Source organism: Symphalangus syndactylus, chromosome 15, assembly GCF_028878055.3.
Source record: "Symphalangus syndactylus isolate Jambi chromosome 15, NHGRI_mSymSyn1-v2.1_pri, whole genome shotgun sequence".
Taxonomy (NCBI): Eukaryota; Metazoa; Chordata; class Mammalia; order Primates; family Hylobatidae; genus Symphalangus; species Symphalangus syndactylus.
Window position 1 is genome coordinate 43909047 of NC_072437.2, and position 12597 is coordinate 43921643.

Here is a 12597-nt window from a genome sequence, read left to right on the forward strand (position 1 = left end):
CAGAGATATTCTTGAAACTCTGATGTGTAACCTATTTATGCTTACTAAGTCTTACCAAAAATTAGACCATGCAACAAAGTGTTTCAGGAGAAAAGTATTCACTTTTCAGATGAGCATTAGCTTCCCAAACAGAGAATGCCCCTCTCTGCCCCTCCATCCACCCACCACACTCCACACCAGCTTACTTTTCTTCTTCAGGGCGTTTCTTTATCCAACTGTTATCCTGTAAGAAAGCTCTTCTTTTGTTCACCTCGTGAAAATCCTGCTGCTTCCGTGTGATTCCCTGAATGGTGCTCTTCATCTCTATCAACAGAAACATGAAAGACTGGAAGATGTAATAGTATGGAGTTGAGCGTGGGCTTGTTAACCTGAAAATCCCGAGAGGCACATCTGATTGGCCAGCATCAATCTTCTAGGCTGGCAAGTCCTGTACTGTTTCAAAGTAGGATGCCCCGGCAAGAAAGAACAGATCCCACACCCCATCACCAAAGATAACGTATAAAGCTGCTCAGGTGCCAACTGAAACTGCCAGTGCCAATCATGAGGCCCCATCCAGCTCCTGGGAAAGGAGATCTCCCAGCCTGGGATAAACCGAGCCAGGATTTAGTGGGTTGGTCATTTTACCCCATAAGAAATACACCTTGGAAGCCCACAAAAGACTGTTTTTATAATATATTATAATAGTCAATAAGTCCTGGTCATTTGATTCTAAGTAACTTAATTCTTTTATCCTGTAAGAGCCAAACACAAAGAAGGTCATATTTTAAAAAAGATATTTTTATTAATTAAAAAACATTGAATTCCAATTACATGACTAAAAGCTGTGACATGTATACTTTTTCTTAAGCCTAACTTTGCAATGCTAATTAAATTAGACTGTTGTTTCTAAGCATTCAATATCTATATTAAAGAATTCAGATCTGTGAGTTGTTTTTCCAAAATTTTAAAGTTTTCTGAGCAAGAGAAACATCATGTACGTTACCATTTCCTGTGGGAGACATTTTTCTCAAGGTAACATTGGACATGCTGCCTTCCAGTAAGGACCTAAAAGAAAAATGGGAAAGAGAGAAAGCACATCAATGACCCTAAGAACCTGTAAGTGACTGTTTCATGACTGAGATTCACTTTTCAATGACAGTGACATAGTCACATGGTCTGTCATAACAAATGCATGACATAAAGTGCCCCTAAGAACCTAAGAGTTCATCTCTTCCAACATATTTATTTTACAGATGGAGAAAATGAGGGCCAGGGCGTTTTGTGATTCCAGTGTTATATCATAAGCAATCGGTAGAATCAGGCCATCAGTGAATTCATTTATTCAATCAATAATTACTCATGGAGTACTTACAGTGTGCCTGGCACTGAGCCTGGTGCTGGAGACAGAAAAATGAGTTAGACAAGTGTCTGGTCATAGTCAAGAGGGGGAGAGAGAGATGGTGCTGAACCCACAGCACACTGTGAATGCCCAAAGAAGGTCTCCTCAGCTGCTTCCTGAAAAAAGCCAAAGCAAACTAAGGAAACTGCTGTGTAATTAGAAGGAAAGCAGCCAGGCACACGGAAATCAAAGACTTGGAGAAACATTGGTGATTTTAGGCAACCGCCACATGGAAAACTCAAAGTTTCTGAACTACTCTTCTGGTGTTAAGGGGTTAAGGTAACCCACAGCACCAGTCTGCCCAGGACTGATCCAGTTCCCCAGAACTGAATTATGACTTTGTGGGTCCTAGGCAGTTTTGCCTTCAGGGTCCCATCTTATTCACACAGACATACACACATACACAAATTTAAAATTGTATCTTATGACTATGTTAGTATGAATATAATCCTGGCTGGCTTCATTAATATTATTATTGTATCAATATTTTTCTTGTGATTGAAAGAAATTAGAATGCTTTTGTGGATCATAAATGTATTGGGGGCCTTTGTGTGCCTTAGTTAGCCCTGGGTCTTCCTGAAAGTGGGACTTTGAGTTTTCAAACCAGAAAAGTCCTGGACAAACCTGGATGGCTGGTCACCCTAGGTGGGGTATTATGTCCTTTCCAGTGTCCATCTCACCCAGACTGTGTATGGAACATAGGAGGGGCATTCAAGCTCAAGTCAGAAGCAAGTTTTAGGTCCATCTTTATCACATTCAACGTCTGAGAATGAACCACTTAACCTCCCTGCAAAATGAGGCTATTGAAACCTGCCATCTACTTCCTAAGTTGCTGTGATGATCAAATGAATAATGTACACAAAAACTACTTTGTTAAACTATCAATGCTATTGGACTTAAGGCAGTATTATTGGACCGCTGTCTATAGCTATAATTTGGGGTTCTAAAAGCCCCCACCTCCTATCCTCTAATGTGAAAGTATTTCCTGCAACAATTTGCCATAGGACCTGAAGCGGGAAAGACACACTACTTTGGATCAAGGTATTATTTTCCGTGGGGTCTCTTTTTGGAATGTCAGTAGCATTGCAGAAGATCAGAGGTGGAGGCTGTAAGTGTCCAGACCAGGTGCCCCTCACCAGTCTGAAGCTTGGCAGCTACAGGCTCATGACTGCACCTTCCCTGAGGATTTGCCCTTCACTGTTAGGCCTGACTGGTTGCACAACCTCCCCACTCACTACAACCTGGAGCTGGTGGCTGACTGACCCGGGATGAAAAAGGTCAGTCCCTTGCCTCAAGATAGAATCACTTCTATCCAGTGACTTGCACATCAGAGCTGGGATCCAGCTGTAGCTCAACCAGCAGAGAGCACATCCTTGCTCACTTCCTTCTCCGGCCTCCCCCTGCCTCGCTCCCTTCTCCTGAAAGCACAACCTCAATAAGTCACAAGCACCCAAATGCCTCTCAGAAACGGCTTCTGGGAAACGTGACCTAAGATGTGGATTAAGAACCAATGTAGTCATCATGACCATTACCTTCACAGGGACCAGCAGCTGTTTGCTGCATGAATAGCTGAAAGTCTGAAGGTCTTAGTGGAGTTAGAAAGAACTGCATCTAAGTGATGCTGTTTACTGACTGTGTCACCTTAGGTATGTTATTAGCTCAGGTCCCTTATTTGTATCATGAGGTGAAATAGGAACATTATGAGGTTCAAATATTACTAGATAACATATGCAAAGTGTCTAATTATTGCCCAGCACACAGTAGGTGCATGATAATTTTTAACTCCATACTCTATCACCTTGGCAAGCAGAGAGCAAAGACATAGGAGAGGTATGGTTGGATGTGGGACGGGATGGAACAGACTTGAACTTGGGCAGCTGGGCACACTGGGAGTGTCAGGGATCCCCTGGCTGGCTGTGTTTGGAGGCTGCATAGATAAATTCTGGCAAAATGAAGGTAAAGAAACACCTAAAGGCAAACTTAAAGCTCAACTAGTGACTATTTTGCCTCTGTCTGGTAGTGTGTCTCAGGACTTTTGGCTAGCCTCTTTCCTGTTTCTAAATGGGCTCTGATATATTTTTTTCCCTCTTAGCCGATAAAGACCTGGAGAGTTCTCAGCTGATTAAACTGGAATTCTCAGGTGGTCAAAATGCTGAATGCATAATTAATGATACATCTGCAGAGACAGTAAATGCAATTGTGAGACAAAAGACAGGGTATATGGAGAAAGAGTATTTTACAATTATCTGCTTATTTTTCTGTCCCTCCCAAGAGACTGTGTTTCCAGTGGGAAAGGCCTAAATCTTTTCCTTCTATTCCCAGCATCTGGGAGAGAGTAGGTGCTCCCTGGGTGCTTGTTATTGGTGAAGTCACGTTCCTCCAAAATTCATATGTTGAAGTTTCCACCGCTAGTATCTCAGAAGCTGACTATATTTGGAGATAGGGCCTTTAAAGAGGTGATTAAGTTAAAACGAGGCCCTTAGGGTGGGCACTAATTCAACCTGACTGGTGACCTTGTAAGAAGAGAAAATTTAGAAACACAAAGAGACAGCAGAGGAAAGGCCATGTGAGGACACAGTAAGAAGGTGGCCATCTGCAGGCCAAGAAGAGAGGCTTCAGGAGAAATCCAAATCTGCTGATACCTTGATCTTGGATGCCCAGCCCCCACAACTGTGAGACAATGCTTTTCTGTTATTTAAGTCACCTGTCTGTGGTATTTTGTTATAACAGCCTGAGCAAACTATGGAGTCCTTATGAAAAAAGTGATTTGAAGAGTTACAAAATAGGTAAGTCATTCAAAGAGCTTTGGTCTACACTGCCCTTGATCTGTGCCCTCTTCAAATGGCCTACTGCACAGGGCAATTGCTAATAGAATAAAGATCCACTGGTTGAGCCCCTGCCCTGAACAGGGGACCTCCCAGGCACTGTCTCTCATTTTTCATATAAACTCTGAGGGGTGGCTGTTGGTACCTCCAACTCCCAGATGAGACTACTGGAGCTCAGAGAGAGGACGCAGCGTGTCCAAGGTGTTAAGAAGCTGCATCAGGCTTCTAAACCAAGCCAGGCCCTCCTCAGCAAACAGCACTAATGCCCATCAGGAGTCACTGAAAGACTAGGCTGCTGCCCTGGTGTTAGAGCGAGAGCGGGAACGTGGATGCAGGGGCTTGCCTGGCCCTCAGCATCTCACTCCTTGGAAGTCCCATGAGCTCTGGTCAAGTGCTTGGTACCAGGGCAGCCTCTCAATGAACCGCTGCAGCAAACAAACCTTCACAGGACAGCCTTCTCTGTGTATTCCCCAACATTCCTTTGGTTAAAAACATGTCCACACAAAAACTTGTACATGAATGGTCATGGTAGCACATAACAGCCAAAAAGTAGAAACAACCCCAATGTCCATCAGTGGATGAACGGATACACAGCATGGCATCTCTGTGCAACAGAATATTACTCAGCATAAAAAGAAACGAAAATACTGATTCATCACAACGTAGATGAAACTTGAAACATTAAGTGAAATGAAAGAACCCAGGCACGGAAGAGTACACATTGTATGATTCCATTGATATGAAATGTACAGAACAGTCACATCCATAGAAAAGAAAGTGGATTAGTGTTTTCCAGGGGTTAAGGGGAGAGGTGAATGAAGAGTGACTGCTAAAGGGAATGGGGTTTCTTTTTGGGGTAAAATTAAAATACTCTGGAATTAGATAGTGGTGATGGTTGCACAACCTCAGAGATATATATATAATAATATATAAAATATATATATATATATATATATATATATATATATATATATATTAGACAGAGTCTCATTCTGTCACCCAGTCTGTAGTGCTGTGGCATGATCTTGCCGCACTGCAACCTCTGCCTCCTGGGTTCAAGCAATTCTCGTGCCTCAGCCTCCTGAGTAGCTTGGACTACAGGTGTGTGCCACCACATCTGGCTAATTTTTGTATTTTTAGTAGACACTCAGTTTTGCCATGTTGGCCAGGCTGTTCTCAAACTCCTGGCCTCAAGCCATCCACCTGCCTCAGCCTCCCAAAGTGCTGGGATTACAGGTGTGAGCCACCACACCCAGCTGTGAATATATTTTTTAAAAAGCACTGCATTTTACACTTTAAAATAGTGAATTTTATGGCATGTAAATTATATCTCAACTAAAAAAAACAAAAACTGGCAGCAGGCCAGGCCATCTTTGAGTTGGAGAGGCAGAAAAGACACTCTTATATGGCCCGTGTGGTTTTGCCAGAATAAAATGGAATCAGATTACATTTCACAAGATTATCCCAGTCCCAACCTCATGGGCACCTCCATACACTGCTAACAATTGAGGTCTCCCTGGTATGCATCTGTATCAACTCCTAAATGTTAAGCTGGTGTCTTGAGTGACCCATGGATCATTCATCATTGTGGCCTGAAAATATGCTCTCTGACCCTGAACTATGCAAGCAGCTGTTAAACTTATACAATAAAGACAAGCAGGCCTAGGCTTCTGTGGAACTCACAAACTGAAGCCACATATTCAGAAACACACATATTCAGGAACATCCTAGTTTCAAACTTTCTGTCTTCTGATCGGATCCTAGTTCCCATTTGTGGTTTGAAGAGTCACACTATTGTACAGGAAAGCAGAATGAGAGTTGCAAGGATAAAGTCAATCACAGGCAAGAGAATGTCTATGTGAACTAACAATGGGGTATAGCAGATTATGTGACAATAGGAGAATGTGATGTTCTACCATGTTACCAAAACATGTAACCATTGGGTAGTGTGTTCTCTGTTATTTCAATTGAGCACATGCTATTTTAAAATATATATTATATATAAAGACATACAAATGGCTAAGAGGTAAAATGCTCAACACCACTAATCATCAAAGAAATGCAAGTCGAAACCAAATGAGATACCATCTTACTTCAGTTAGAATGACTATTATTAAAAAGACAAAAATGACAGATGCTGGAGAGGATGCAGAGAAAAGAGAACTCTCATACACTGTTGGTGGGAATATAAATTAGTACAACCTCTATGGAAAAGAGTATGAATATTTCTCAAAAAACTAAAAGTAGAACTACCATATGATCTGGCAATCCCACTGCTAGGTATCTATCCCAAGGAAAAGAAATCAGTATATTAAAGGGATACCTGCACTCACATGTTTATTGCAGCACTATTCACAATAACAAAGATATTGAATCAACCTAAGTGTCCAACAACAGACAAATGGATAACGAAAATAGGGTATATATGCACAATGGAACTATACACGTTGCTAATAAAGACATACCCAAGACTGGGTAATTTATAAAGGAAAGAGGTTTAATTGGATCACAGTTCCACATGTCTGGGGAGACCTCACAATGATGGCAGAAGGCAAATGACAAGCAAAGTCACATCTTACGTGTGGGCAGGCAAGACAGCATGTGCAGGGGAACTGCCCTTCATAAAGCCATCAGATCTCATGAGATTTATTCACTATCGTGAGAACAGAATGGGAAAAATCCTGCCCCCATGATTAAATTACCTCCCACCAGGTCCCTCCCATGACATGTGAGGATTCTTACAACTCAAGGTGAGATTTGGGTGGGGACACAGAGCCAAACCATATCAGAGAGTTAAAGATGCACGCTGATATTTATACAGACTTCCTGCCCATCTTAATGTCAACACCCTTCTTTTCCACATTAGATCTTATCCTTAGCTTCCCTTTATGCTCCAGAACTTTCCATCTCCCTCAAACCATCAAAATCTATCTGACCCTCCTTGCCTCAGGATCTTTCTGTCTACTAGCCAATCTGAAGTAAAATATGCCTGAACAGGAGACATCTTAATGTGTTAGCAGTGGCATGGAGGAAAAATGGTTGACAGCCCTTGGGCTAGAAAGCCCCAGATTGTGTGTGTTCCAGCTTCGTCGCTCATTAGCTACTTGGACCAAGTCTCTGCTTCTGCCTATGCAAAGAGGAAGTTATAGCAATCTTAAAAGGTTGTTATGGAAATTAAATGAGATAATGCTTTGTAAATTATAAATTCATATAAAATCATATAAAGTATTATTACTGTTTGAACTTTTCTCCCTACCTAGCAGACCCTAAAGGGGCAGCAAAAGCCTAGGTCAGAGGAAGACTGAGGTGGGATATGGGTAGAATACCAAAGAAAATTTAAAACGCAGCAACCATCTGGGGTTTTGGCCAGAGATCTATATATTAAGGAAGAGGCAACTGGGATGTCCCAGGGAAAGAAAGTGTGTTTACTGGAAACTGTTCCTAGGGAGGATCCCAGAGGTTCTGGGATAAAGCCAGTAGGGGTGTTTATAGGATACCTGAGGCTAGTCATTAACAGAGAGAAAGAGGGTAAGGTCCATGAGCTTGTTCAAATGTCTTATTTCACTTGTTCTCATTTAACCAGGCCTTCTGGAGAATACCTAGCTAACAAAGGCATAAAAATATCAGACCCTATGGCAGAATGTTGGGTCTGATTGGAGCTATCCCTAAACATAAAATGATGAAGAGATACCTGTTTTCCTCTACACAGCTCTTTGCAGGAATTTCTGATGATCTGAGAGTTGATCAAGACCTCAGCCATCCTAGAATGGTACCTAACCCTGGGTACAAACCTCCAGATGGGCAGAGGACGAGGGAGTGAGGGATGGAGGGCAGTGGCACTGAGTTAATTGCAAAGGGTCTGCTTGCAAATCCTTCTGCACTCAGCATCAAAGCATTTTTATACCAAATCCATCATACCTTTTTGTCAACAAGTAAATTACTGAAAATATAATTAGTCTTATATGTGAAACATCATGAATTTTTTTATTTTTAAAAAAGAATTTTCATTCTTAAAACAGTTAGTAATCATTACTATAGATTTCGGGGTAAATCTAAATTTTGTTTTAAGAATTCCTCCAGAATGCCATGCCTCTCTCTTTTAAATTACAAATGTTACTCACATTTTTTAAAATGTTTAAGATTTATCTTAAATTTTTGGGGGGCTGGGTGCAGTATGCTCCAATGGGAAAGGACAATAAGGAAAGGTCCAGTCATGATGATCTGGAGATTTCCAAGTAGGGACTCATGGCAGACAATGATTGCATATCTGATATCCATTCTCCCCTTCTTTCTTACTGATATCTAAAGCCACATTTCTCAGGCTCTCTGAAGCTAGCAGTAAACACATTTGTAGTTCTGACTATTACGATTGAAGTAGAAGTCCCTGGGAAGAATATGTCCTTTTGTGCTCCCCCACTCTCTTCTGAAACTAAGGTGGCTTGCAGGAGGGAGGAGCAGTCCTCTTGGACCTTAGGGATTGTGGGCAATCATGGGGACTAAATTCACACACGAAAAATAGCAGAGCAGGAAGTTAGAAGGGACCCGCTTCCTTGGCAGTGTCATAGAGTTGCCACAATAGCCCTGTATTATCTATCTCTGAACTTTTTCTTCCAAGAGAAAAATAAACCACCTCATTTGTTTAAGAGATTTCTTTTCCTTTTTTTTTTTTTTTGTTGTTGTTACTCAAGCCTAATGCTCTTCCTCCATGTCACTAAGCCATCGTGCAGCAAACAGAAGGTCCAAAAGTTGACAGGAGTCTACAAAAGATATGTGTGATTCTTTTATCAACAAAACATATGTGTTCAATGTTCCTAGCAAGAAGGGTCACTTGTTAAGCCCCTACCAAGTACCACCTGCTGTACCACATATTTTATGCACATTATCTTATTTAATCCTTCCAGGTCAGTACTATTATCTATAATTATGGGATCCCAAACCTCAGAGAGGTTAAATAACCTGCCCAAAGTACACAGAGGAAGAATCAGAAACTGCAGTTAGGTCTGTGTGACTGCAACACCAGAGCTCTTTTCAGTAAGTGATACTACATGTAACTCAAAGTGCCATGTGATATGACCCATAGCAGGCACTCAGAGAAATGCCTGGAGTCCCAGATGATTGATGATCATGGGAGAGCAGGTGAGAGGAACAGCAGGAATGAATGGCTGCCCCAACATTTCCTGAGAGCTCAGCCTCAAAACTCACTCCCCGATGACCACACTGCAGCCAGAAGTGGCCTGACACGGTTCCTGACTGGACTCCTTCCCTGAATCTGGCTCATACTAGATAGCTTGATAATGTTTCATTCTCTCTCGTAGTCCAGTGCTGGCCATTGATCAAGCTAACTGAGAAAGGATACTATAATGTACTCTATTTACAGGTGATAATAGTTTCATAAGGATGCTGGGTTTTTCTTCTGAAATATAAATGAGTAATATTGCGGGAAATTAAATTTTTCTTATCAAAGATGCAAGTTGCCAAATCAGTGGAGGCCTCTGCCAGATGGCCCAAGCCAGAGAAAGTCTGCTCTTGAGTCTGTTTTTCTTTCCCTTTTGGCATCTCTCCTACATCTTTCACACAGCCTCTTCCAGCCTCGCTGCTCTCTTCTTCCCTTAGGACCCATTGTCCATGTCACCCAAATCATCTCCTCATGCCACCTCATTGGGTGGTCCCAGAGCCATTTCTAGAAGCTTCCATTTAAAGCCTCTAAGGTGTAAACATTCCTGTCTCATCAACCTCTACTTCCGCAGACATTTTACTGCAGTAGTGCTCTTTCCATCTTCCCCAGGATATAAAACAGTACTTTATATATACATGGATATTTCTTGTTAGAAACAGTTCAACAATATATGTTTCTGTGAATAATATCCTTGTTAAAAATGCCCTTTTGTGGAATGGATTAGAGATTACTAGTCTCTCAAACTGGCAGTGTTAGAAAAATGAATGCAGCCAAATCTTATTGTTTTGTAATTCTTTAAAGGAATTACTTATTTCAGGTACTGAGGTTATCCTGAGCTTCAAATCTACTCAACACCCACATATTGACACTTTCGTAGCCTCGGTTCAGCTAATTGGATTTATTTCTAAGTGCCACATTTCAGTTTCATTCCAATTAAGTTTTTAGCTTCTCACAAAAAAGATGAAACTCTAATCTTGGCTTCTTAAAAGGCTGTTGCCAGTACATATGCCTACTGATTACAGACACCAGCAACTGTGTTTTAGAAGTGTAATATTATGAGAAAAGATGTGTGAACGCTGTCTCTCTTACGCTGGGAAGTAGAAAAACCTTTACCTATGAAGCACTGAATGCATGTGTTGAAAATTATGATGTGAAATCATAACGTCAAAGTCTATGAGGAGAGAGGGAAAAATATTTTCAATTATTGGCCCATTTTTCATTTCCTCTTTGTGGCCAAACACCAGAAAGAGCTAGTTTTTATCTGCTGCCTACTGCTTCTGTCCAAGGACATTTGTCTTTAGGTTTTACATGAAATCACTCAGCTAAAGTTCTGAATCATGAAATCAATAAACTTTCGTAGCTCTTTTTGTATGCATTTGAAACTATCAGCATCTCCTATTTCTTACATTTGTCTTCTTTTCAGCTTCTCCTCATCTCCCCATGCCCTTACTCAATTTCCTTCAGTATTTTCTATCTCTAATAACAGCACTTCCTCTGGGAGCATTTAGGTCCATTAGGTGACCCAATTGCCACTTCTCCCACCAGCCCAATCTGAGCCCCAGCTCCTCTTGTCCCAATGCCAAGAATTCCCTGAGCCAACTTTCACTTCAGTCCCCCAGCCTGATCTCAGTCCCAACTCTTCCTGTCCCAGTGCCAAGAATTTCTTGGGCCAGTTCCCAGCTCAGCTAGAATCTTCATCATCTTTTGGGTTCTCTCAGCATAAAGACTTTAAAAATCTCACTCTTCCCTTCCCACCCAAGGACGTAATGCCTCTTGGCTTACCTCATGAAGTCTTTACCACTCCTTGCTAACTTTCTCTTAAGAAAGATTGTGCAAACAAAGAAACTAAAATTGGTTAAAAAAGGGCTCATAAAGGAAAGAGAATAGGAGAAATAAGGCAGAAAAGAAAAAAAAAATGTGCAGCAGAAAGTAAATTAACAAAATAAAGGATGATGGAAGAAAAGAGAAAAAAACAAGGACTTCAATTCTGACTGCTGAGATTTGGGGTCCTACAATAATAATAACTATTTTGAGCTTATATTTTATAGGTGTTGTCTCATTTAAGCCTTACATGCCTTTAGGTTGTTACTATTGTTATACTTGTTCTTTAAATGAAACTTAATGATGAATGGTTTCAGTGAAGTCAGAGTCTTCTTGTGGAAGGATAGAGCAGGAGTTGGAAATGTGGGCAGTGGTCGAAATGTAGGCAGATTTTTTTTCTGGAAGGAGTCTCAAGATGGGTAGTTTGCCTAAGGTTACATAACTAGTGAATCGCCCAGTTGGGATTCAAACTCAAATCAGCCTGACGCAAGAGAACCTATCTCAGAAGCCCGGGAAACAAACAGGAGTCAACAGGAACAAATTTACTCGACTAAAAAGTGGTGAATAAAAGAAGAACGAAATCATGTTCTTTGCAGCAACATGGATGCAGCTGGAGGTCATTATCCTAAGCGAATTAATGCAGAAACAGAAAACCAAATACCAACTGTTTCCCCTTATAAGTGGGAACTAAACTTCGGGTACTCATGGACATAAAGATGGCAACAATAGAGATGCATGGTGGAGCTCAACAGAGAAGAATTGGAGCAGACTTTCTTTGATCATTTTACCAAAGTATCATGAGATCTACATAGAGTGACATTTGGATATTTTAACTACCCCAAAATCTTTCAATCAATTCATCAAGCTTCATATATATATATATATATATTTTTTTTTTTTTTTTTTTTTTTTGAGACGGAGTCTCGCTCTGTGGCCCAAGCTGCAGTGCAGTGGCGCAGTCTCGGCTCACTGCAAGCTCCACCTCCAGGGTTCACGCCATTCTCCTGCCTCAGCCTCCTGAGTAGCTGGGACTACAGGCGCTCGCCACCACACCCCGGTTAATTTTTTTTTGTATTTTTAGTAGAGACGAGGTTTCACCATGGTCTTGATCTCCTGACCTCATGATCCGCCCGCCTCAGCCTCCCAAAATGCTGGGATTACAAGCGTGAGCCACCGCGCCCAGCCTAATATATTTTTATAAATTACTATCTTTATAAAAGACCAAATGTCAATAGTTGCCCAGGGCAAATCTCTTTAGTGATGGAGAATATAAAAAAGCTAAAGTAGAATAAGTAAACAAATACAGAAAAGGGGTCTAGAAAATGACACAGGGTGGCAAATCGCCCTGGTGGTATTCACTTTTGCTTCTGAAAAAGTCCTGAGGGTTTCAGGATGCG

At 41.3% G+C, this 12597-nt stretch overlaps 1 protein-coding gene across 20 annotated transcripts in view; it reads right to left on the minus strand.

Annotated features, from left to right (window-relative positions):
- The window catches only part of SCEL (sciellin), a 167499-nt gene that overhangs the window by 91261 nt on the left and 63641 nt on the right, over window positions 1-12597 (minus strand). For all 20 annotated transcript variants that reach the window (XM_055244606.2, XM_055244604.2, XM_063618737.1 and 17 more), the window contains exons 2-3: window positions 983-1044; window positions 186-303 (exon numbers count right to left, since the gene is read on the minus strand). In XM_055244606.2, the coding sequence (XP_055100581.1) occupies window positions 186-303; window positions 983-1025 (161 nt within the window). In that variant the 5' untranslated portion in view covers window positions 1026-1044. The remainder of the gene's footprint in view (window positions 1-185; window positions 304-982; window positions 1045-12597) is intronic.